This window comes from Marmota marmota, unplaced genomic scaffold (assembly GCF_001458135.2).
Source record: "Marmota marmota marmota unplaced genomic scaffold, marMar, whole genome shotgun sequence".
NCBI lineage: Eukaryota > Metazoa > Chordata > Mammalia > Rodentia > Sciuridae > Marmota > Marmota marmota.
The window spans coordinates 24,317,665-24,344,843 of NW_026000174.1; the positions used below are offsets into that span (position 1 = coordinate 24,317,665).

At 48.9% G+C, this 27,179-nt stretch overlaps 1 protein-coding gene across 3 annotated transcripts in view; it reads right to left on the reverse strand.

Annotated features, from left to right (window-relative positions):
• Nucleotides 1-261: 261 nt before the first annotated feature.
• Galnt18 (polypeptide N-acetylgalactosaminyltransferase 18) overlaps nt 262-27,179 on the reverse strand; it is a 338,683-nt gene continuing 311,765 nt past the window's right edge. For all 3 annotated transcript variants that reach the window (XM_048788340.1, XM_048788339.1, XM_048788338.1), the window contains 2 exons: nt 12,510-12,674; nt 262-685 (listed from right to left, as the gene is read on the reverse strand). In XM_048788340.1, coding sequence (XP_048644297.1) covers nt 539-685; nt 12,510-12,674 — 312 coding nt within the window. In that variant the 3' untranslated portion in view covers nt 262-538. The remainder of the gene's footprint in view (nt 686-12,509; nt 12,675-27,179) is intronic.

Sequence of the window (27,179 nt, forward strand, 5' to 3'; positions counted from 1 at the left end):
TGCTGTGCACGGGAGAGGCAGGAGGGACCTTCCCTCGGGACCTGAGGTCCTGGTGCCCTGCTAGTCCCCACTTACAGACTCATAAAGCAAGCTGGCAGCGTGCCCAGCAAGCTCCCACTGTTTGTAGGGGTTTAAAGTCTCCTTTTCTCAGAGATGTGAAGCAGGAAGGACAAAGAAGGACGCATCTTTGACCGAGAGAACTCTGAGATCAAAGGAGCCAGGTGTGAATCTCCACAGGGCAATGAATAACCACAAAAACCCTTTTCTTAATCAATTGTACTTTATTATCAGTTATAAATATTTTCCATTTGTCCCCTATTTACAGTTGCAAAATAGTTTATGATATTAGACCCTCACCCATCATTCAGCATCTTTCTATAAACTCCATGAAAATTGAATAGGAAGTAAAAAGCTCTTTGGGGGGGTATCCCGCTAACCTGGTTTCCCCAGACTCCAAACAACCCCACATGGACAGCAGGCGACATTGCAGCTGGTGCTACACAGTAGCAAAGGGTGGGCCGAGGCAGCTCTGGGCAGGTCAGGATGCCAGGCTCCTCAGGACGTTTGTGATGCTCCAGTGCTGGCCCGAGCACTTCTGCAGCACCAGCTGGAAGCCGAACTCCATGTCGCTGTTCTCCTGCAGCTCCAGACAGCGCTTGGACTTGCGGTTCTGGATGGGGCCTCCCTAGGAGCCAGGGTGGACAGGAGGGTCAGAGGGCATAGAGACAACTCATAGATAGTCAGGGAGCCCAGTGGCCAGTGGGCGCCAGAGCGGTCTGTGTGGCATGGGGGCCAGCATTCCCATGAGACCTCAGGGTCCCTCGTCTCTGATGTGTTTCTCCTCCCAAAGACTGAACGCGTGCCTCAGTTTCCTCACAGTGCCCTACTTCTGAATTGTGAGAACAGAGACCTCCCTGTCCCAACTTCTGTCTACCTGCCTGGTCTGTGGCACTCTGGTTTGCTCCTATAGCTCCTACCCTGGGCCTTGGCTCTGTTTTGGAAAACCTAGTTCTTCAGGATCCCCTCACCCCCATCAGCCTGCATTTGAACATCCCCAGAGGCCTGGGTCCTCCTGCTCCTAGTACCTCTGGGGTTATTAGTGCTGGCCTCAACCAAAATCAGGCCCTTGGACACTGTCTTTGAGACCATTAGACTTCCCAGGTTCTGGACATGCATGGTTAACCCCGTTGTTATTGGTGTTTCAGAATGTTCTGTCATCCTAGACGCTTAGGATGTCCTAAAGTCCCTAGAAGGAAGTGATGCTGTGCTCCCCAGAGTGGCCCTAGAGCAGCAAGGAGGAAATCGCCACCTTCTGTTTGTAGTGACATCCTCGAAGGGCTCGGGCCCTCTGGGGCTGCCAGCTGTGAGCCTGGTGCATCAGCCTGGACTGTCTGAGCACCTCTATTTCCACCAAACTGTGCCCAGCTGGACTTGGCCTCCCCATTGGGTGGAATTGCTGGGCGGAGGGTGGTCCCGATGAGGGGGTACTGGAGCATATATAGCCAAGCTCACCTTCTCCCTGAAACCACCCCTGTGCATCCCATCTTGGCAATCACCGATATTTATGTGGGAAACCTGGACATGGTTTATCCATCCTCTCCTCAGCATCCAGCTAGGCACCAGTCCTACCAACTCTACCTCGCTTATATCCTGTGACTGTCCTTTACCCCTCTCCCATCATGCTTGCCTTGGTTCTGGCCACTGTCAACTCTTACCTGAATAACTCATAGCCTCCTGAGAGAGCTCCCTTCCAGCTGCCAGAGGTGGGCGGTGGTCATCTCTCTAAAGTGCACGTGTGACCCATAGGACAGGCCCGGCTCTGCAGCTTGGCACAGAGCCCCTCCTGGTGTGGTGCTGCGTCTCTCTAGCCTCATCTCCGAACCCTCCTCTGCTCCCCCTCTCCTGCTGCATCCATTCCAAGCTCCTCGCAGTTTTCTGAACCCATGTCCACTATGCCAGGGCTCCTGGACTGTGAGCAAGCTGTGCCCAGCCTGGGGTCTGTCTCCATGCTTCCACAGCAGGCTGAGCCATGACCGTTTCAAAGCCCAGCCCCTGCTCGGTCTCCTCCAGGAAGCCTTCCCCACCTCACACCCTGCCCCCTCCTCCTCTAGTCCACCCATCACGCTTGGCACTCTTCATCATGAGCCTTCTCACTCATAGTGGGCAGTAGGAGAGGGAAATGGTAAACACTTGTGAAAGGAATTCATCCCCAGCCAGCCACAGCCATCCCCATGGCAACCTCTGACACCTCAAGAGAATACGAGAGACGCTGTCAGTATTATGTCCCCCGTGACCCAACAATTCCATGCTCAGGTTGGTATCTAATAGGTGTGTGTGCACCAAGGACACAGAGAAAAAACTCCAAGCTGGAAACAATGCAAGAGTCTATCAAGAGTAGAAGGAAGCCAGGTGAAGTGGTAATGCCTGCAATTCCAGTAACTTGGGAGACTGAGGTAGGAGGATCAAGTTTGAGGTTAGCCTCAGCAACTTAGCAAGATCTCTAGGAACTTAGATCCTGTCTAAAAAAAAAAATATGAAAGGACTGGGGATGTAGGATGTAGCTAAGTGGAAAAGGGCCTCTAGGTTCAATACTCTCCACCAAAAAAAAAAAAAAGGAATAAATACCACATGGTATATTCTCATAATGGATTACTATATAGTAATGAAAACAAACTAGAGCTACACGCGGTAAGGATAACTCTCACAAATATAATGTTGAGCAAAAGAAGCCAGATAAAAAAGAATACGTGCATAATTATCCTTATGTAAACTTCCTAAAAAGCGAAATAAAACATGGTGTTAAGTCAGGATGGTGGTCCCTTTGGGGAGAAGAGAGAGGGAAGATGATTGACAGGTGACAAGCGAAGGTGCTTCTGGAGTGCTGGCAATGGGCTATTTCTTGACCTGGCTGTTGGTTACCTAGGCATTTGCTTTGAGCTGAACCTGTATTTTGCACATGTTTCTGTACGTAAGAATGTTATTCTTTGTTATTCTTCAATTAATAAAATCAAAGCAAAGACTCCAGCTCCCTCAGGAGGGGCTTTGAGAAGCAGGTGAAGGAGGCAGGTAGGGAATGAGGAGGTGGAGGCAGAGGGGTGGGGCGTGGGTGCCCGTGCTGGGGAGGGAACGTGGCATTCCCAACATCTAATGTGTGAGCGATGGCCCAGATCACAGGAACCTCTTCTGAAGCGTCCAGGTGAATAAAGACAGTCGCTCTCCCTGCACCCTGCACCTGGGGCCTCCCCTGGGAAGAACCGTGACTGACCGCCTCTATGGCAGAGAGATGGCAGAATAAAGAGAAGGCTGGACAGTGTGCTCCTCTGGGACCACAGGTGCGGGCTCTGAGAGGGCAGAAGAGGGAGCAGCCATCAAAAAGACCAGCCCCCTCTCCCATCTGCAGGCTGAATGGCGTCAATGCTCCAATCACGGGATCATTAATCTCTGCTTGGCACCTCTAGAGAGGAAGAAGGAACCCTCTGAACAAGCACCTTCCTCCCCAGGGGCTCCACCGTTGGGCCAGTCTCCTCCTGCTGGACGTCACAGGGACATCCACCAAGGGGCCACAGAGCCTCCTGAGGCCTCCACCCCAGGTCCCCTGCTCTCCCCTCCCCACCTCCCTTCAGTCTGGGCTTTCCACACGCAGCCTCCCCAGCGCCTTGTGGGACAACGTGTGTAACTTTTCTGCCCCAGGGCAGCCAGGCGCCCTCTCTTGGATGAGTTCCCGTTGTTGGGTGTTGCTCAGGACCGACCTCAGAATAAGGGCCACTTCCTCACTCACACCAGACAGGAAATAGGTTCCTTCAACAGGGCTAAGGGATCGGCACTTTTGGTGGCCATACCTCACCCATGAACATATCTGGGATAGCCATCGAGGGCACCTTGAGTTGTTTCCTTAGAACCCGAGGTCCCCTGAAGGTCTCCATCTGGGTCCCTCACAGGCTGGACTTCTGGAGCCAGAGGAATCCCCTGTGACACTTGCTCCAGGCAAGGTCAGCCCATTGCTCTGCCAGTCCAGTTGCCTATGGCTTCCATGTCAATCTGCTGGCCCCATAACCTGAGTGCATCTGCCGCCCACACCTGACTGGGCCAGGTCACTGCTGCTTCTTAAGTGGACCTATAGCCAGCCTCCCCGCCCCTCCAACACCTGCCATCCCTGCCGTCTGTCTCACTTGAGGAGGCTGGGAGCAGAGCTCAGGCAGGGCGCCCCAAACCAGCCCTGCACTCTAAGTCGCATGGCCTGCTGGGATTCAGGCATGAGGCAGAAAATAGGGGTGCCAGGCCAGGACACCCAAGATGTGGCGTCTCCTTGCTATCTGCTGTGTGCTCCTGACCAAGCCTCGCGGCTATCCGGTTTCACTGTCTGTGAGGCCACAGGATAATTTCTGATGAGAAGCCTGTTGATGAGCTATAAAACAGTAAAGGGACATGAGGCTGCTCACAGCACCAACGTGAAGGCTCCAGCAAAAGGGCCCACACACAGAAAGTGGGGCCGGACCAAGCACTTGGCCACTCTGCTGGAGGTTCTGGCTGCTCGGCATGTCCTCAGGGCCCAAGCCAGTCCTTGCCAACAATGAGGCTGCTTCATAGTTTCTGGACCGTAGAAGTTCGGAGAAACTTGTCCAAAACAGAGGAGGCCACAACCCCCTCCTTCCCCGCCAGTCACTCAGGCACATTCTTAGCCAATGCGCCTGCCTTCATTGGGGGCACCTTGCCAAGGCCCAGAGGAAAGGGGAAGGTTGGGGCAGAGGGCTCTGAGAAGTAAAGTGCCCTTCAGAGGCTCTGACATTTCCCAGGCCCTACCCTGCCCCACCTCCCATGCACCCTAGAGGCAGAAAGCATGTGACCCCAAGGCAGAGACAGCCAGTGTGGCCTTTTAGAAGGATGTGGAAGAAAGGGATGGGGCTAAGAGCAGTGAGACTATCTGGGGCTGTCAGGGAGGGCAGCGTAGGAGACCCAGGAAATCTCCCTGCCTGGAGGCAGAGAGAGGAGCACCTTCTGGAATAGGGTGAGCAGCCCTGGAGTGTCCCTTGGGACCACATCTGGGGTAGGGAGAGGGCAGCCAAGTCCCTTTTGTGCAAGAGCTGCCTTTCTCCTCGGCCCTCCATATTCTCACTGAACAAAGTCCAAGCTCTCTCCCTCTCTCTGAGCAGATCCCATTTGCCAAAATTGCAAAGAAGTCTTCTTTTCCTGCAATCAATGCCCTCCGGGCAAGATGGGCACCTTAGGAGCAGCCTGGCATTGCTACCCTCTGTACCTGTCCCAACTGGCTCTGTGTTGGAGATAAAAGTAATAATCCCAGCAGGCCATGCGACTTAGAGTGCAGGGCTGGTGCTTAGTTACTATCTGCCTAGCCCTGATCCCAGAGCTTCCTGGGCTGAGCCTCCCGCATTCCTCACAAGAACCCCGAGAGGTGGGGACAGTAAGAATCTCCGATTTACAGGACTGGAGACGGCTGCTCAGGAAGGTGGGAGACTTGCCTAGCCTACAGTGGCACAGCCAGGGTGGGAGTCCAGGGTGTCTTCCCCCTTCCCTGTTCCTCACTAGGACAAGGGACCAGCCCCACACCCCATCCTCAGCAGTCATGGGCTAGAATGAGGGAGCTGGTGGTACCCAGCCCTGGGTGGAGGAAGCTCCTAATGAGCTTCTGGGGGCTCTGGGGACTACTGATCTGCTTCCTTTGATGGCTCTCCTTCCAGCCACCTGGAAAATATTGAATGAGTGTCTCCCATGCACCAGGCTCAGTTCCAGGCTGCTGTGATGCACTGGACAGGAAAAGATCTTTGCTTTTGTGGAGGAGGCTGTCCTCCAGGAGGGAGAGCAGGTGATATATTCCACGGTGTGGTAGAAGGTAAGACTGTGCACAAGATTGCAGAGCCAGGAAGGGCATTCAGGAGTGCTGGGGAGCAGGGGCAGGCCGCCATTGCAAGAGGGGGTCAGGTGAGGGGGTCAAGCAAAGAATGTGCTGGAGAAGGGGAGGGACCCTGGGGACTTGCTGGGAGGCACGTTCCCATACCAGCAGGAGCCTGAGCATTCAGGGAGCTCTAGGTGTGCAGGAGCAGAGTGGGCACAGGTAAGGAGATGAGATCCTAGAGGTAAGTGAGGTGGGGCTGGCTGGCAGGGCCTCATGGGCCACTGAACAGACTGTGGCTTTGCATCTGAATGACAGCGCTAGCCAAAGCAGGCCTGTTAACCAGGTTACTCTGGGTGCTGTGTTGGGCTAGAGTGCTGGAGGGAGGAAGGAAGCAGGTGCACCTGTTGGCAGAGCTCCAGGCCCAGCCCACAGCCTCTGGACCAGTCCCACGGCTCTGAGCCTGGGGTTGGGGGCAGAGGCCCTCCTGCCCCTCTCTCTGGGCAGGCCTGCTGCCTGGTTTACCAGTCCATTTGTCTAAAGCATTTGTGTAATACTTACAACTACAGGATCTGGAAACACAATACTTTTAATTAAAGAATTTAAATAAGGGCAATTAAACCTGGCAGGAGAGAAACCGCTGCACACAGAGAGCTTAATTGGAATGGAAACCAAATTAAATATGGAAGTAGCAGTAAAAAAAAAAAAAAAAAAAGGAAGTAGAATGTATAGAATTAAGAAGGCTAATAATAATTCCTAGACATGGATTCCCAGCCCCCAGCCTTGTTCCTCCTCCCACGGGCCTCTCTGGAGTAGTTACTGCAAAGGACCTGAATAGAAACAAAGAACACAGAATCTTTTCCTGGCCTTGGTCATGTGGCCCAGGAAGCTGCTGGGCCTCTCTGGATTTCTATCTTCTCATGTGCAGAAGGAGACAGAGCAGTCTAGGACACTCTGTGTCTCAGCAAAGCACACTGACTGTGCAGATTGGGGCATGAGGAAGCCAAAGTCCATGAGCCTCTTGGGCATGGAGGAGCAGATCCCAGATTATTATGCAACCAAGCAACTCCCTGCCTCAGTTTCCCCAAGTATGTATCAGTAATGGCTATGTGTGAGCCTGTGAGCACCAAACTAGTCCTGTCCCTCATTGGATAAAAGCTGGGTAAACAGAGCCTGGCGTTAGAGTCACTTGGGGGTTTGTGAAACTAGACCACTGTCCTGATTCATTTGGTCTGAGTTGAGGTCTGAAAATGTGCCTTTAAAGTTCTCAGATTCTGTTGCACTGGTGGTACTGGCCTAGGGCCACCCTTCAGGGACCACACAGGAGCCAAGATCATTTTTCAGGAAAGTCCTGAGCCCAGTGCTGTCACCTGCACCCTGAGGGAAGCTTCCAGAGCATCTGGGCTGAGCTCAGCTGGTCTCACGGGCAATCAAGGTGGACATAAGAAGGTGGTGTGTGTCCTGACTCCTGGATTCTGCAGACTTCTCCACCTGTTTCGGAGCTCCCCCTCCACCTTCCTTGCTAATTAATTTTCCTCGGGCAAGCAGCCCTGTGGGTCTTTGGCTTTAAGCTCAATGAGCTCAGAAGTTTCCAGGTTAAGTAGTTAATGATTAGTAATCAAATACTTTAAAGCAGGGGTGGGATGTTAGGGCTAGTTAAAGAAACCCTAAGATCAAGTCTTTTTTGTAGAGTAAAGTGGTCTTTCTGTATGATGAATATTCAACACCCAGTTTATTTGATAAGCACTTGGGTGTTTTCTTTCTTAAAGGGGACTCAGGTGAGTCCCTAAGTGAGATTCCAGATTCTGCCTTAGACTTGCAGGCTGGAGACGGGTGCAAAAGAATAGGTACAGAGTGGACATGGAGAGGGTGGGATGGCCAGGGAGAGTCTGCTGGGAGGCAGGGATCCAGCCAGATCATACACCCAGACACTAACTTGGCAGGGAGACCTCAGCCCCAAGCTCCCATTGCAGAAACCAACTGGCTTTCTAGAGGTGAGACAATGCCACCATAGTAGGACGGTCTAAAGGACAAATGCCAGAGTCAGAATTTCCAGGTCTGACTTTCGACAAACTACTCAATCTCTCTGTGCCCCAATGTCCTCATCTGTGAAGTGGGGATAGTTTTCTAAGGGTCTTATAGTACTGCCCTGGCTTTTAAGGTAATATTTACAAAATGGAGTAATGCCTGGCACACAGTAAACACCGCATAAATATTTGATCAATAAATTTTTAAAAACCCATTCAGTTCTAGGAGCAGGGAGCTGAGCCATCGCATCTGGTCCCTTCGCTGATCCCTGATCTCGGAGGGAAGAGGAGGAGGTGGAGGGAAGTGCTGACGGCCATAAACTGAAAATAACTAAGAAAACATTCAGGGCCCACACAAAGCATTGCCAGTCCTTCAACGCTGGACAATAGCACACTTGCCCCTCCATATGACATGGAAATAAAAAGCGGTTTTATTCCAGAGCCATAATGCAATACTCCATTAGAGTCTTTTCTTTTCAGCACAAAAGTTTCTGGAAGTTGGCCTTGCTGACAGCGCTGGGGAACTGGAGCAGGAGAAAGTCAAGGACTCCTCCCGTGCGAGGGGGAGCTCTCCAGCAGGATTAGTGGTGCTCCTTAGTTCTCAAATATACTCTGGCCTTTCATGACTTTGTCAGGGGAGAGCCTCTACTGGGATGTTCTCCTCCCTTTCTATGCCTGGGAACTGTCTCTCCACCTTTCAGGATCCAGATCAAATAAGCCATGCACGTGAAGCCATCCCCGAGTTCTTCAGGCAGAGCCAGTCACCCCAGGCTCCCAGAACACCACATACCCCTCCGTTTCTGCTCTCATCAACTGGTTTTGTTGTGTGTTTACATGCCCATGAGTTCTTTGAGGGCAGAGGCCATGTCTGATTCATATCTGCATCCCTCCTGCCAAACCCCTGTGCTCAATAAATGTTTGATGAACGACTGAAGGAAAGAATGTTCATCATCAGAAAATTGCTCATCAGAGCCTTGCACATCAGCATCGCCAGGAGATGCTTTCATCAAATGTGGCTTCTCAGTGTCAGTATCTAACACTGCCCTGGTTCAGCCTGAAGCACTGGAAATTTGGAAGAGCTCACAGAGGTGAGAGGAAAGGCATTTTATTTGTTAAACAGAAAATCAGGGTATGAGATAGAACTCTAAGCTATGCAAATGTCTACTTTTTTTTGTAGGCGAAACTAGGAGAATCACACTAGATTATTTTGAAATTAATTCAGTCTGAATGTCTGTGGAGCTTAAATGTGGTCCTCAGGAGAGTAAATAATGCATAATGTGAAACCAGAAAGGAGATTCGAAATGTTCCCAGTAAAAGTTCCTTCCAGCCTAACTTCTGTAGTAGAACATTCTAGCTGGTAGGATCTCTATGTAACTTGCAAAGATTAAAACATGTTGCAAGAAAATTAGCCCAAGCATAAGATGAACTGTTTAAGAGGCTCCCGGCTTCCTCTGGCCTTGTCAAGAGCAAATTCTCATCAACGAGGTCTTGAGGACAGATTCCAGGTCGCTTGATAAATATTGATCATTTTGCATGAAGCAAAAGTTGCACAAAAGTTAATTATTAAATATCAAATGAGAGCGACTGCTCTGGGTTTGCAAATTAGGAATTTAAAAATATTACTTCCAAATAGTTCCCTTTGGTAGAAGGATCAAAGATGTGGTTGCCAAGGCACTCTGGGAGCTTTAATTAGACGTATGCAAAAGCGGCTGAAAACCGCCTAGGCCCCAGAGCGCCACCCACAGCAGGGCTTGCACAAAATGTCCATTCCAGCAGGAACCTGTGGTGCTTCCTTGAAATGAGGGAAGGTGAGAGATGAATTTGGAGATGTCTTTGCCTCCAGGTTCACAGATAGGGCTTTCCTTGCTGATTCCAGAGTCTCTGGAAGAGCAAGACCTGTCAAGGGCTGAGAATGTACTTCCATCGAGAATGCTTATAGCTGGGTGACACCAAGTCCCGAGAGCCACAGGTATACTCCCAGCTGGGCTGTGGCTTGCAGGGGCTGTCTGCTCATCTTCCTCCTCCAGTGAGCTGAAGCAGCACACCTGCCCACCACAGGCCCTCACAGCCACACCTGTCATATTGTATCCAGCCCATATCACCAATGCCTGAGCTCCTTGGGTGGGCCTCAGAGGCCACCCTGAGAATTGGCCTTGGGGGCCATAGCCTGGCCATGACAGCCTCAGGGTCATGGTGGAGAGGGAGGAGAGAATGGCTAACATTCAAACTGCATTTCAGTCTCCCTCTGCCTTCATCTGACTCTTCCCCTTTCTCAGATCTTCTCTTCAAATTCAGCTCCACAATCTCTACCAGAGGAAGCTTTTGAAATCTCAGATCTAAAGATGCTGTAGGGTTGTGCATCCTCACCTTCCACGGAACCAGCTCCCCCAGTTCCTGTGGCCTCCATGACCTGACCCCTCTGGGCTCTTCTCTGGCTGCTCCCCATACTGCCCTCTAGGACTTGGCCACACCTATCTGAGAACCCTGATGTGACCTGGTTTTGTATATGCTGTTTTCCTCCCTGGAACACCCTTCACTCCTTCCAAATGGAGCAGGCTCCCACATACTCTGAGCATTCCAAGTAAAGTACTGGGTCTTCTGAGAAGCCACCAGTCTTGCCCCACCCTGTACCACCATCCACTTCCTACACTGTGCCATTCACAGTCCCCTAAGAAGAACTGAACGCAGAGGCCCAGTAGGTTTGGCTGAAGGCAAAGGCCCCATAGACACTCATGTGATCCCCAAGGCCCTGAAGTCTCAACTGTGAAACCCATTTCACCCTGGTGAAGTCAGCACCAACTCAGCTCCTAGGGCCTGGTGTGTCCCTTTGTCTTCCTGTGGCCCCAGCCTGCAGGCCTACTTTGCACCAGGCCTGAGCCAGGAAACCACACCATTCCTCACCAGCACACATCTAGCCAGCCTCCGAACCACACATCTCCCACCTGCCTCTGTCTCTCAAGTTGTAGGAATGAAGCGGGGAATGCAGCCCCATCCTGTTCCCTCTGGGCCAGAAACCAGGCAGAAGAGTTACCCATAATGGGTCAGCAACAGGCCACAGCTGGGAGCCTGAGGTTTTCGGCTTGAGAGGACGGTGGGAGAAAAGCACAGCCCAGATTTTCACACCTCAGCCTGATCCTGGCCTTCTTCCAGTGTCCTTCCATGATTAGAAGTATAAAAAGGAATTTGAAATGTTCTGTGATTAATAACCAACAGCAGCATCTTGAGTGTGTTATATCTTCTCTGTGCCTCAGTTTCCTCATCTAAAAATTCAGGGTAATGATACTGACCACGTACAGTGATAAGGATTAAATGAGTTAATATACACCAAGAGCTAGTGCCCAGCACCCAGGAAGCACTATAGGAATGCAGCTGCTATGGGGACAGGCCTGCAAAATTTACAATACATGGTAAAGGTTCCACAAACAAGAAAGGTACAGGGGCAGGAGTTATGAATTTCCTGTGCACTATTCTCTTTCACTGGACCCCCCAAATTTGCAGGTCCCGCTGAGACTCACAAAGCTGCTACGTGCACCCTCTATCTATCCCAGAAGTGCTTCCAGTGTGACACCCTGTGCTCCCTCTCCCCTCAGCTTGTGGGGTTACAGAGGCCTGGCTTGGGCTCTTGCTCCTCTTCTCTAACTAGCTTCTCAATCTATGGCCTTGGTTTGAATTTGCTGCTAATTATTCTTCATCCACTTAGGATCTGACTGAGGGTCCCTAAGTCCTTTGATTTCTATACCCAGACCACAGGTCCAAGGTGCCCTGGCCCCCAGCGTATGAAGTACCTGGGGCCTCCACTATGGGGGAGAGTAGGTGGACTCTAGGAATGGAATCAAGGTGTGGTCAACTCACAAAACTCCTGCAGGGTCTGACAGCCCCTTCCTCACCTGGGAGGTTTGAGTCAGGGGCCTCTGGCACTTAGTTTCATGAGTACAGTTCCTCAGGACCCCCCGGAGGTTAGGAGAGGCAAAGGTCTCTTTAAAGCTGGACATCTGGATCCCTGGGTGTCATTTTATAATGGGGAGATGCAGTGGCCAATGAGAGCAAGAAGTCAAGAATGGGCCCCAAACTGATGGAGGTGGAACAAAGGAATGAAATGCCTATGGTCACTGATGTGGGGACTGCTCTCATCATCTGACTCCAAGACACCACACTGCAAGGACACCTCATCTCATAGAGTGACTCCATGTGGGGAGGAAGGCAGGGAGTCACAGATCAGAGCCACGGTACTGTGGACACCTGGGACATTGGGTCTTCAGCTGTGAGAAGGCACTTGTGTATCAAACAGAAGCTTTAAGGTTACAACCCAACTCTGTCCCTTTCTGTGTATCTTTGGGCATGTGGTTCACCTCTCTGAGCTTGTGTCCTTGTATCTAAGTTAAATAAAATTAAGATAAAACAACTTCCCTCAGAGGCAATATCAAGGGTCAATGAGCTAATGTGCGTGAAACCTCTGACACATAGTAGGTGCTCAGTAAAATCCCCCAGAACTGAACTGGCCTGAAGTCACAGCCTCGGTATTGTCAAAGCACCCCTCCCCTCCTATCCTCCACACCTCCCTGGCCCCTGAGGCCACTCCCCTGGTGCATCTGCTCTGTGGGGTGGCTGAGGCTCTCTCCCTCTGGGGCTGTTACCTGAGAGAACTGCCAGTGGAGCTTCATCCTCTTGGCTTTGGCGTAACTGCACTCGATGAGCCGAGGCCGGCTGTTGACGTCCACCAGGCACCGGTTGTCGTCATCATCCACCGTGGGGCTCAGGACACCCACGTGGATCTGCTGACTGCTTGTGTAGTACACATTCTGAGGGGGGGGGGAGAGAAGGAGAAATAACGAGGTTAAATGCCCATGGCCAGAGAGATGGGAGGGTTAATGATGACTGTCCCCAGCAGCTGGCAAAGAGGTCTCAGTTAGGGATGACTCTGGATTGTTTATATCCAGTGGTCTTCAAACTATTATCAATTTCAATGAACAAGATAAAAAAATCTTCTTACATTCTGATCCAGCATAGCATTTGGCCCACATATAGAACTAAAACAAAGTTTTCAACAAATAAAATTTACCCTTACTGTGTAGGATACACTCTGATACTTTCTATTCTCTTCTTCCATTGAAAAATATTGACTATAACCTTTTGAATTGATTTCACCACCCACGGTTTAAAAAAAACAAAAAAACCTCTTGAATCCAACAGACTCACTGACTTCCGGATCAGTATCTTGTGCCAGACACTGTGCTTGGCCAAGAGACACAGCCAAAAGGCCTGGGCCATGCCTTCAGGGAGCTCAGAGTCTTGTGGGATGGGAGAGAAGGAACTCAGAATTTCTATCCCTACTAAAACTATGCAGAACAGAAGTTGGCAAACTTTTTCTTTTTCTTTTAAAATATTTATTTATTTATTTTTAGTTGTAGGTGGACACAATACCTTTTTTTAAATTTATTTTTATGTGGTGCCGAGGATTGAACCCAAGGCCTCGCAGGTGCTAGGCGAGTGCTTGAGCCACAACCCCAGCTCATGGCAAGCTTTCTCTTAAAGGGATAGATGGCAAACATTTCTGGCATTGAGGGTGTGCTAGGGAGTCCCCAAGACCATCCCTAGACTCAGTGATTCTCAGAGGACTCAAGACTATGGCTTGTTATAGTATGGGATGCAGAGCAAATCAGCAAAGAAAATGGATCAGGGAGCAAACCCTGGGGAGCCAGGAATAGGTGTCCCAGGTGCCCTGGGACACCTATTTTATTTGTTGAAAACAAATTTTATTTGTTGAAAACTTTGTTTTAGTTCCTCCAGTGGAGTCACATGGGACAGGCTCCATTTCCCAGCACTGAGTGTGACAACTGTATGAAGGGCCATCTACCAGGGAAGCCCATCAAGCCTCAGCACCCAGGTTTCTATCGGGGCTCACAGGCAAGCTCTGTCTGGGTCACACCAGTTTCTGATTTCCAGAAGGAAAGCAGGTGCCCATGATGAACCCCAGCATTTGCACAATTGGCTTAGGCACGATGATCCCTCAGTTGTGGTGGGAGCCTTCCTGAAATCCAAGCTCGCAGATGCCAGCAAAGAGCCACCCTGTGAGCAGGTCTGCTCTGTGGACAGCAGTCAGGCCTCCGTGTGGACTCTTTTCTGCACAGAAGGTCACATGGTCTCCAAGAACTCACTCTACTGTCATCCCCATAGGCAACACAGAAACAAATGGCTGTGTTCCAATTACACTTTGTTTAAAAAACAGAGGTTGTCCTCTGGCCTGCAGTGAGGCCGTGGTCTAGAGGCACGCCCCATGATGATCGATCTTCAAAATTTTCAGTAAGTTCCCACAAGCCTGAGCCCAGCAAGGGGCTCAGCAGAAGTCATGGGGTTCTCTGAGCTCTAGTCCTCAAATGACCCAAAGTTATGAACACTCCATCCCTCCCCTCCAGTGGCCAGGACCCATGGACAAATACACAGCATAATTCTTTGGTCTAGGTTAGAATTCAGGATAGTCCTTCTTGTTAGCATGAGCTATTAAATAATTATCATTGGCAAATATCAACTGATTGGTTTGGGTTTTTGGTGTTAAGTTTTTTGAGTTGTTTATATATCCTGGAGATTAGTGCTCTATCTGACGTGCATGTGGCAAAAACTTGTTCCTCAAATGTAGGCTCTCTTTTCACCTCACTGATTGCTTCTTTTGCTGAGAAGAAACTTCTTAGTTTGAATACATCCCGTTTATTGATTCTTGATTTTATTTCTTGTGCTTTAGGAGCCTTATTAAGGAAGTTTGGGCCTGATCTGATGTGATGAAGATTTGGGCCTACTTTTTCCTTTTTTAGGTATAGGGACTCTGATCTAATTTCTAGATCCTTGATCCACTTTGAGTTGAGTTTTGTGCATGGTGAGTTATAGGGGTTTAGTTTCATTCTGCTGCATATGATTTCCAGTTTTCCCAGCACCATTTGTTGAAGAGGCTATCTTTTCTCCACTGTATGAAACAATCTAATCAATAAATGGGCTAAGGAGCTGAACAGACACTTCTCTGAAGAAGATATACAATCCATCAACAAATATATGGAAAAATGTTCAACATCTCCAGTAATTAGAGAGATGCAAATCAAAACTACTTTAAGATTCCATCTCATGCCAGCCAGAATGGCAGTTATCAATAAATGTTGGTGTGGAAGTGGGGGGGAAGGCACACTCATACATTGCTAGTGGGACTGCAAATTGGTACAACCAATCTGGAAAGCAGTATGGAGATTCCTTAGAAAACTCTGAATGAAACCAAAATTTGACCCAGCTATCCCACTCCTTGGTATATACAAAAAGAACTTTAAAACAGCATACTACAGGGACACAGCCACTTCAATGTTTATAGCTGCACAATTCGCAATAGCTAAATTGTGGAAGCAACCTAGATGCCCTTCAATAGATGAATGGATAAAGAAACTGTGGTATATATACACAATGGAATATTACTCAGCATTAAAAGAGAATAAAATTATGGCACTTGCAGGTAAATGGATGGAGTTGGAGAATATCATGCTAAGTGAAGTAAGCCAATCCCAAAAAAACCAAAGGTTGAATGTTCTCTCTGATAAGTGGATGCTGATCCATAATGGAGGTGTGTGTGGGCGGGGAGGAATGGAGGAACTTTGACTGGGCCAATGGGAGGGAGGGAAGGGGAGGCGACATGGTGGAAAGAGATGGACATCATTACCCTAGGTACATGTATGACTGTACATGTGGTGTGATGTTATATTGTGTACAACCAGAGAAATTAAAATTTTTGTGCTCCATCTGTGTACAATGAATTAAAAAGCTTTCTGCTATCATGCATAACTGATTAGAACTAATAAAAAATAAGTTAAAGAAAACAACTAAGAAATATCAGCTGATTGGTTAAAATGGTAAAATGAAGTACTTCTTGCTTTAGTCAAAGAGAATGGTTGACAAGTGCTTTTTAAATATGGGTTCAGGGTGTAAAAGGGACTGAGGTAGTAAGAAAAGCTGCACAGGTGAGGAGGAAAATAAAGGCTGGTCCCTCCTGAGTGTTCTTCCAGACTCTCAAAAGCCTCTGTGGACATCAGGGAAAGGCGTGGAGGACAGGCAGGGCTGCCTCTCAGTCATAAAAAGCTCCTTAAGCCAGTATATTAGTCAAAGTCTCAAAAGGAAACAGAGGGCACATGTGAAGTGACAGATCTGAGGAGGGTGTAACACTTTCCCCAGGTGTACATAGGTGTGGGGGAACAGCACAGGGCTAGCATAGCTCCCTGGGGATAATAACATGGAGCTTGTTATCTCCGTGGGCCCAAGGCACGAGAGGAAAGAGAGTCAAGTTCAGTAGGGCTTGTGGGGAATGGGGGCTGGTGCTGAATACATAGCCAGCCTCACTGCCCCTTCCACTCTGAGCTTGGCTGGGTCAGCCTACTGGCCAAACCCAGCTGCAAGCCAGAGAACATGGAGCCCATGGAATGCTCCATCAGGTCAGCCTCCAGGGTGGAAGGTAGAGTGGACAAACTGAAGACACTCCATAGAGCTAGGATCTGCTCTCTGAGGTCATCCTACAATTTTATCATGTTTGGTGAATCCGTGAATGTAGAGATCAAACTTATTAGCATGACTGATTCTTCCCATAACTGAGATGAAGGATGACAGTGATTGAGTAGAGTCCAAAGGTACAATGTCCAGCTCGATGTGGAAATGTAGCAGAACAAGAGGCACGGGAGCCTGTTCAAACCTACACTGGGTAAGAGATGGGTTTCCAATTGTCATCCTGAGACCATCCATTGTGTGGCCTGGATTTCCAGGTCACCGCCAAGGAAAGCTGGTGGCCTGCTGTGGCTTCCAGTTTATTGGGGTTGAGGAAGAATTTGACATCAAGTGGGATTCAGGAAATGAAACAGTTATGCAGTTAGTCATCACATCCATCCATTCATCCATTCATCCATCTGTCCATCCATCCATGCATCCACCCATCCTTCTAACCAATAAATAATCTCAAGTTGGGTTCTGGGGATACAGAAATGAGAAAGTCATGGTTCCTGTCCTGGAAGAGCCATTGCCAACTTGGGGAAACCAACAACACATCAGGGAACAATGATTCTAACGACATGAACCTGAGAAGTGCCCTTACTTCCTCCACTCACCTACCCCAACTCTTGCACTTTTGGAAATAGAATTGAGAACTCACCATTTCTAAAAAGCCTTCTCTGAAGGAGCAAAGGCATGGGGACTCAGCCCGCCTCCTGGGCCCAGCTCTAAAAGGTGCACACCTGCTATGTGCTTGGGTTGAAGGCACTGTACTCTCCTGAAGACGGTGTGCAGTTTTTAGTCACCTTGCATTCAAGGACCCAGACTCCCTGAGGTTTGGGAGCATGGCCAGGGACCAGGCTTCCCTCCCCTTCTTCTCCCTGTCATCAGGGTCTGGCTCTCATCTCCAGGGCAGGCCCCACAGACACAAGGGGCAGCCCAGGTAATAGCTGAAATCAGTTTTATCCATTTAGCTGCTCTGAAGTGCTTGGGGCGATGCTCTGGCAGACGTGTGTGCACTTACTATCTGGTACAGCTGTCACCAGAGCCGTTTATTGCTCCAGAGTTTGAGAAAATCATAATAGGGACAGACAGTTGTTTGTTATTTAAAAAGCAAACAACAAAGTGGCGTCTTGACTGGAGTAACCACAGAGCCGGCAGATCACAGAGAGAGTTCCACACAGAGGAACCTCTCAAGTCCTCACTTGGACATCTCAGAAGGCCTGCCAGTAGTGCATTGAGTCAATAAATGCCCTGAACACACACGAGAGGGGAAACAGATTTGTTCAAGATGCCTGCCTTTCAATGCCCACAGGCCCAGCAAGCACAGCTGTGCATTCTGAGCAGCAGGGGAGCCTGGAAGATTTCAGGGAGAAGCGATTTAGGCTGCGTCCTTGACGGCAGGCTATTTTGCCCACCGAAGGCTATTTGGGATGTCTAGAGACATTTGGGGTTGTCCTGACTGGGGGAGAGGGTTGTTACTGGCATGGAGTGGGTGGAGGTCAGGGATGCTGGTCAACATCATACAGTGCACAGGACAGCCCCCCACAGCAAAGAATCATCTGGCCTCAGATGTCAGTAGTCTCATTGTTAAGAATTTCTGACCTTAGACTACTAAAAAAAATCAAAAATTTACCACCTCTGGTCCTCACTATGTGCCAGAGAGAAGATGATCTGCACACATTATCTCATTTAATTCTAACAATAACTCTGGGAGGCAAGTCCAGGTTGAGCATCCCATATAGGAAATGCTTGGGACCCAAAGTGTTTCAGATTTGAGAATTTTTTTTTTAATATTTACACACACATAATGTGTTATCTTGAAGATGGGACTCAAGTTTAAATATGATATTCATGTCTGTTTCATACACACATTCTACACATAGCCTAAAGGCAATTTATACAATCTTTCTGGTGCATCTGTGTTTTGACTACACGCTCTCATCGGAAGTCAGGTGTGGGATTTTCCACTTGTAGCATCATGTGGGTGCTCACAAATATTCAGATTTTGGAGCATTTTGGATTTTGGATTTTCCAATTAGGGACGGTCAACCTATGTATATCTATTATCCCCCATCTTGCAGATGAAAAAACTGAGGCAGAGAAATTAAGGAATATGTGCAAAATCACATAGTTAGTGACCAGAGGCTGAGATTTAAACTGAGGCAGTTTGATTCCAGAGCCACATGAGGGACCACTCACCCCACCCATAGACCTCCCTAGATTTCCTCCAGTCTAGGCAGCTGGCGGGAGATCGGCTTCTCCATGATGTCTCTGAGCCACCATGGGGGCCTGGACTGAGAGAGGAGCAGAGGGCTGCAGGGGCCCTTTACTGAAGTCCTGTGGTAAAAGATGACACAAGTGCTGAGACAGCAGCGTCCCTCAGGTCAGGGGCTGAAATGCGCTGTGATCCTGTCTGTGGATGTTTTACAAACCTCCGGGGGCATAAAAACTACATCCCGACCTTCGGCTCCTTCTTGGCTGCAAATGATGGATTCTCATCCTTCTCCGCTCAGCACCCCTAGCTCAGCAGGGCTGCAAACCACCTCCACCATTGCATCCTGATGCTTGCTAGAGAGAGAGGAAAAATCACCTGCAACTCTAAGAACAAACACATCTGTACCTTGAATCTCACACGGGTGGGGACATTTTCCTCTCCTCCAGGGCAGAAGCAGGAGCAATGGCAGAGCTAAGCTGGAAAGCCAACCACAAAGCCCATAGCACCCCGTTTGCAAACTCCTGCCCTCGGAGCCATAGAGCCAAGGCTGGGTAAGATGCCCAGGGGTGGGATGTTCCCCTTGTTTGATCCTCTCACCTCTGGACAAGAGGCTCATTCTGAAGGATGCAGACAGACACACTGCAGCGTGTCCCCGCCTGGCAGCCTATGGGTGGGCTGCCTCGCTAAGCCTGACTCATGGCTTCAGGGCCCCCTGCTCTCACATGCCTCAAACATCACCTCACTGGCAAAAACTCTGCCCCTGGGAGTAGGCTGGCCTCAGGAAAAGGAGAAGGAGAAACACCTTTTTGTATACCTATACCCTAGACCCTCTGCTGGGTACTTTTCATGCCCAGGGTCACCTTCCATTTGTGAGAATAAGAAAACTGAGGTCAAGTCTATGGAGGTGCATGGGGAAGAGAAGCTCTCTCCTCCCTGCACAGAGGGAACTTGTAGGAAGGCTGAACTGTACGCAGTTCAGTTCTGCATCTTTCCTTCTCCACAAGGCAAGAAGCCCGCACAGGGCTGCCCCAGCTTCTCCCATCCACCCCTCAGCCAGGCTGGCCCTTGATGGCCACCCTGCACTCATTCTCTTAAAGCCAACATTGGCACTGCCAGGGCCATTTCTACGAGCTGTTCACACCAGCCCAGAAGGGCTCTGAGAAAGGTCATGGTGGGTGGGGCTGGAGGGTCCTTCTTCCTACCCAACCAGGGCAGGTCTTCTTTTGGTTCTCATAGAATATTTTATTTGAACAAAAGATTTCAAAGAATTTTTTAAAAGAGATTTGACAACCACTGCTTTCAAACACCAGGCATACCTCTAGGAGGACATTAAGGCTCGGAACCTTTCTGAATTTATGCCCCGCCAACCAGAGTCTGCAGACATTGGGTGAGAAGATGTAACCTTCTGTCTCCACTCCTACCAGGCCCCAGGCCCTTGCATTCTTTGAAGAGCTCTTTCAATCATTCCATCCCTTCTTCTTTCCAGACCTTGAGACCCTCATCACACTTGGGGCTCCATGGGAGTTCTGGAACTTTCACCAAGCTGAATAGAGACTGAGCTGGAAGAACCATGATATGCACAGCATGGGAGGAGGAGGTCTCCCAGCAAACCAGAAACACGGACCAACATGGGTTAAGTGGCTTAATAGCACAAACACCTTCAAGACACCATGGAATACCATTCTTTTCTAAACAGTGGGCACGAGGACTGGAGCAGCTGTTTTTTCCTCCATCAGGTGGTGTTTCCTTGGCAACATTGCTAGCCTGTGGAGTGGGCGCCCTTGAAATACAAGCTGTGTTACAGAAATATAGAGGCAGCCTCTCACCAGCCTTGGCCTAGGGCAGCGGTGCTGGTATTCGATTGAAACCTTTCTGGGCCTGAAGAGGGGTGAAAGAGGAGAGCTACAGTGGGCCACTCTTCACAGGAGGTTCTAGACACCAGTGGGGAAGGGACAACTGTGCTTGCCAGATCCTTGCATGGGGAAGCTGGAGTGAACCAGCATCCTTAGGGTCATTTCTTTGGACACTCAGAAGGGTCTCTCTAGGGGGGCAAGTAGAGACCAAGTAGAGGGGGAAATCTACTAGTTTAGCTGCTCCGTCTCCACTCCCCTCCTCTCTGGGGCCCCTCTTGTCTGGCCTGTAAGTAAGGATTCAGGGAAACAGCAGGCTGGGTGCCAGAAATGGCAGGGGGTGGGGAAGGAAGGAGGAAGTGAAGGCTGGCTTTATTAAATTTCAATTTACAGAGTGGTGACTGTGACATCCAGAATGTGCATTAGAAATGGGCTCTTTGTCCTCTGCACCCAAGAACGAGCCGCAGGCATCTCTGCAGACAGGGTGGGCTGATTTAAGGGTTTAGTTATTGGTCATTAACCCCTTGACACAGAGGTCCATTACTGTGCTAAGGGCCACAGTGAGCTGATGCTAAATCAGGGCTGAAGGGAGTCACTTCCCAAATAATCTTCTGTTCACCAACGACAGTGCTAGGTCCATGTGGGGAGTAGAAAGCATTTATAAGCCTTGTTTGCCATTTTTTGAAGAAGCATAAATGTGCAAGGCAAGCTCAGAGCTCCCCTGCAAGCCCATTTTCCTGGTTGAGGAGGAACAGGTGAGGCTAAGCACACAAATCCCACAGCCTGGGATTAGCCCATCAGTCAGTGGTTGATTCAGTGCAATTCAGAAAACACACTCTCAGGTACCAGGCCTGAGCTGGGCATTGGAGAAGCAGAGGGGAGCAAGATGTTTTCCTTTCTTGAGGAGCTGTCAGCCACAGCAGAAGAATGCATAGAATATTCTCATGGCCAGGCTTAGGGATGGTCAATGTGCTAAGATGCCCCAGACCTCCAGGAATAATGACCTCTGCCCAGGTTTGAGATCAGTCTGGGAGGAGGGTAGTTTCCCCAGATAACTGACAAGAGCAGGGGACTCCTGGCAGAGGAAATAGGATCAACAAAGCCGCAGAGGCATAACACAGTGCTCTAAGGGTTGGGGTGCAGAGATGAGAGGGAAAAGCAGCATGAGGGCTGAGGAATTTGGACAGCACCCTGCTGGCCAGCAGAGACCTGCAGCCTCAGGCTGTGACCCTGCTTGTTAGCACATTTGAGGGCTTTTCAGAATCTTTTGAGTCAAAAATATCCAAGAGGCCTGGAAAGCAGGATTGGGCTAGAGGTGACCCAGGCAGCATCAGCAGGCTCGTCTGGAAGATTCCAAGAGCACATCTCCAGAGTGGCAGGAAAAGCAGAACTTTTGATCCAGGAGTTGTCTTTGAACTTAAGACTAAATATAAAGGGCTGAGCTGAGCCTGGCTTTTGCCTCCCAGTGTGCAGCAGCCGCACAGAGATATTGCTGGGCTCACGAAGTTTTAACTTAGATTCACGGCTGTGACTGTGTTTGAAATGTTCTCCATTCTAACCTATGAGGTTCCTCCGAACATCCCCACCATACTGCCCCACATACTTCCCCATACTTCAGATGTGGCCTCCTGCCTCGCTTTGACCAACAGAATGAGATGCGTGACATAGGTCACTCGTAGTTAGAAGCTTTAAGAGCAATCGTGTGATCCACCACCTCTCTCCACTGCTGGTTCTGCAGCATCCCTGTGGGTTGACACAGAGCTGAAGTTAACCCAAGTTGGCCATGAGGCACCAGCAAGAGACAAGCATTTCCAGCTGTAGGCCACTGAGATGTGGGGATCATCAGCCTAGAGAGATGAATGCTGGATGGGGGCGGGGTGCTGCCAAAGCCTAAAAACAATGGGGCACTGATTCTGGAGATGGAAGGTGGGTGGTGAGGAAACCATCACTGGAGACTGCAAAGATGGTGACCTCCTCTAGGCAGCGGTGAAGCATTGGCAAATCTGCTGTCCGCAGTTATTTGGGAGACTGATAGCGTGGCAAATGAGTGTGCACTGCGACAGAGGAGCAAAACTTTGTTACTATCAGCCGCTTTTGACAAGGTGCTGCCCAAGAGAGATAAGGTCAGGAAAGAAATGGACAAATGCATGACCCAGAAATGTCTGTTACCGTAAGCCACCGGGATCCTGAGTTCCTATGCTACTGGAGCCCTGTGAAGCCGGAACTGACTGCTACCTCACCAACTCACCACACAAAAATAGAATTACAAAATGCAATGGGTGCCCTTTGGAAAAGTATAGGAACTTTGAAAAATATACGCTGAGGCAACTTGATCTGATGTCAGGAGAGGGAAGGGGGTTGATTCAAGAAAGATTGGCTCAGATTCAAACTGCCGAGGCTTGAATCCCTGCTTCCACTGTTCAGTAGCCATGTGACTACGACAATTTACTCAGCCATCATTCTCTCAGTTGACTCATCTATAAAAACAGGAACTAAAACGGGTGCTCATCTCATAAGAGTGTTGGCAGAATTCTCTATTTCTTTTCTTTTTTTCTTTTTGATACTGGTGATTGAAACCAGGGATGCTTAACCACCGAGCCACATACCCTGCCCCTTTTTAAATTTTTTATTTAGAGATAGGGTCTCGCTAAGTTGCTTAGAGCCTGCCTTTGAACTTACAATCCTCTTGCCTGAGCCTGCCAAGTCACTGGTATTATAGGCATGCACCAACGCACCCGGCATGTTGGCAGAACTCCCTGGAATGGTTAGGTCTGAGTGTTAGCCCACAGTAATTTGACTATCATACTGTCACTCCCTGTGGGATCCCAGGTTCCCTGAGGGCAGGGACCACGCTTGTCTTGATCCCCATTGTCTTTCTATTATTTAACCCTTGGCTCGGACACATATAATCAAAAAACATATTGGTCATTTGAATTAATATATTAATAAATAATTCCAGGGATACTTGTACTTTAGCTCAGAAATTCTTCCAGGCTTGCTCCCTGTTATCTGCTTCACATCCCTTACTCCAAGCTTTCTCTAAGCTTTTCTTTGCCCCATTTTGGACCAGTTTGTTGGATACCACCCTCCATATAGCCCTATGGAAAAATGACTTGAATAAAATAGAAACTCTTCCTGGGATAAGATTCTTACTACTTTTTCCAGAACATAGCCTGTGCAGGCCTAATTCTTCCCTGGTCCCCTAGAAAAGAAGGGGGCCAATCCTTTCTACCTAAGGAGGCTCAATCCTTTGCTGTTACATAACAAATATCCTGCACTACATTAAGAAGAGCTTAGAATATTCTCAGAGAGGTTTTGTGTGTGTGTGTGTGTGTTGACAGATATTTTAACATATGTTCAATGTGGGCTCTGGAGTCTCTGACAATCTCAGCAATCAGGAAGATGTAGGAAAGAGTCTGCTAATAAAATCTGCAGGTTAAGATCCAGCAGGGATAAGATAGCCTAGAAAAATGGAGTTTATGTGGATGAAATAATGGCACTCGATTCTAATCTGCAAATACAAATCTATTTTATCTGCTCCAACACTATCTCTATCTCCATCTTCCTCGTCCCTGGGAAAAACATAATCTGCTTTATAAACAAACAAACTCTAACTCAGGTTTTCACTGGATATTGCAGACTTCAGACACTGATGTCAGATGGATTTGCTATGGCAGACAAAGTGTTGAAAAACTAAGGCCATTTTGGGAGGAATTCCTTTTCTTGCCATAGCACACGGTAGGCACTCAATAAATATTTTTGAGTGAGTAAACAAATAATACAAACTGAACATGATAGGGCACTGTGATATGTTATAAAAAGGGCCACAGATTTTTTTGTCACCTTGCATACAAACCACTTTGCAATGTGACCCTGTACCTCTTCCTGGTCAAAAATGGAGTCTATTTCTCTTGCCCTTGAGTCTGGGCTTGGTTAGGTAGCTTTTTGATTAGTGCAATTTCCAAAGCAAATATAAAATCAGCAGAGACCTGAAAAGCACTATGTATTTGAGTCAGCCCTGTTGCTGCCCTTAGGAAACTCTACCACTGCTACCATGTGAAGCATCCTGGGCTGACCCATTGGGTGATGACACACACATCCCCCAGGGGTCCCCTCCCTCCAGCTGATGGTCAGAAATCTCCAGAAGCAAATCCACTAGCTGGTTAGCAGTTGGCCTCAGACATATGCATGAGCCTGGCTGAGCCTAAAGGAAGAAAGAGTCAACCTAGCCCAACCCAATTGTCTACCCTCAGGATCTTGAGCTAAATAAATGGTTTTGGTCTTTACCCACACAATTTGTGGTAGTGTGTCGTTAGTATGCACAGGAACCTTATTTTCACAGGAGTGTTTGTGTTTGAGGTTTTTCTCGATGCCAGGCATGATAAATACTTTCTATATATCTGTTCAGTCCTCATGTTACCCTGGGTAAATGGGGTATTAGCTCCACTTTTAGATGAGAAAAAAGAACGAAACGAAGGAAAATTAAGAGACAGCGAGTGGCAGGGCGGGATCTGAGCTCAGTTCAGCTGGCTCCAAAGCTCCTCTCTCCATCGCCACTTACCCTGCATCCTAATAAATAAAGAAGGAAGGTTCTGGTTCTTCCCTTTGCACAGGTGGCCCCCGTCATGCTGTGTTCTTCCTGCCCTGCTTCTGCTGGTGTACGACCTACTCCCTTCCTTTCAGTCTGGGACTTCAGGAAGACGTCCTAGACCCACCTTGGCCATGACCCAGCCCTTGTTTCTCCTTAGCAGCTGGGACTTGGCCCTTCTCTGGCAGAATGGAAGCTCCCTTAAGCTCGACTGACCCAGGACAGAAGACAGTGTGAAATCCGGAAATGATGCGATGGGCATCAAGTTCAGTTGTCATGAGGAGAGACAGAGCATTTGTTCTGAACAACAAAACCGGGGACAAGTGTCTCCACCGCTGCGGCAGTAGAAGAAGTTGTGGTTCTCAGATCAGCTTCTGCCATTTCTCCTAGGAGGCCTCCTTATGGGCTTTCCTTAGCCATAGTTTCCTTTGAGGTGACCCGGAGCAAATCACCATTAGGATGCCCTGGCAGAATATCTCAGTGGTCTTTTCCTCATATATCACTCTACTCACCACACTTCCTGGCCTGTCAGGAGAAGCCTCACCATGCAAGTGATGGTGGAAACCACCTAACACAGATTTTCCAATGGATGCCAGTCTTAAATATCAAAACTTTTGTGATAAATTGTCTATTTTCATGAAGCCATGTTACTTTCCATAGAGGCAATTCACTAAGTGTGTCGCTGCATGAGATTTAATTTTGCTGTCTCTACAGGATTTTCCTCTCTTCTCCTCCCCTGTGATTTTTCTCCAGTTGATCTTCCCTCCTAAGTCTTTGTGCAAATCTTCTGAAACCCTTATCAAGCTCCCAGTATCTTTCCAGGACCATCCTTTCCAACAAAGGGACTGTTCTTTTCCCTTTCATGACTCTTCCTGGAGGATGCTGATAAGCATGTATGTTTTTGAATCTCCCGATTCTCTCCTCAGGGACACGAGATGAAAATGACCCTCTCCTTCCCAGGACCCTCCTCATCTCTCCAATACCTCAGCACCTCCATCCTGTATAAAAATATGTCCTTAAGGATCAGACATCAGTACCACCACTGTCTGCCCAGTCTGGTCTTCTGGCCCAAGTCCCTCCCAGGCAGTCATCTGCATCCATGGTCTTTGGTGAAGGGCCACAGCTTCCTCTGCACCTGCTGGGCAGGTCCTGGTCAATGACATACCTTGCGTGGTGGCCTTAATTATGGGGGTGGGGTGTGGAGCATTGTGCCCCATTTTAATCACCCACACCCAGACCCCACTCTTTAATGTCTCTGAGATCCTATTCTCCAGGCCTCTCCTTTTGCCCAATTCCCTGATCACCATCATGCTCATTCCTCTTACTCCAAAATGCCTCTCCTTAATCTGATGGAGGCCTTCAGAGTAATAACTTTTTTTTCCTCTTTCTTCCTTCCTATATGGTTATATTTTCTCCTTCCTGGTTGCTCCATGTTCCTAGAGAGGCAACATTCAAGTTCCCTCAATCACTTCCTTGCTAGCAACTTCAGGTCTTCGATTCCTTATTCTTCCTGCACCCTGTCAACCCCTCCTCTACAGCTTCGGTCTCCTTCTCCACACCTGTTCCCTGGATGCACCTCCAGGGAAAGTTCACAAATGCTGCAAGTTAGACCCACCATAAACTTGTGATCTTCAGCCCCAGCCAGGCCCCTCCACACCATCTAGCATCCCTTCTTTAGGTGCCTGCTCAGCGTCGGAGCCACTTTGGCTTAGCATGACGTCTAATCCTTCTCTATTCTTCCACATGACCAGATGTCCCCAGACTCCACTTGCAAGACCACCTGTAGTGGTCTTGTTCCTCCTGTGCTTCTCTCTGGCCTGCCCCAGAGCCTCAGTAGAAGTATTTTTTCTATAGTTTAGGTCCACCCCCCCCAGCCCCTCCATGGATGGAGCCCATCCTCTCCTGTCCTCACCCAGCCCCACCCCCAGGGATATTGCTTCATTGATTTCTCTCTCACTTACCTGCATATCTGATCTATTTCTCTACTGATTTCTTCCCCTCAGCCCTAAAATATGTTCCCTATTACTTTCCTTAAAACAACAACAACAAAAAAAAAAATCAGAAGGCTGGGGCTATAGCTCAGTGGCACAGTGCTTGCCTAGGATGTATGAGGCACTGGGTTCAATCCTTAGCACCATATAAAAAT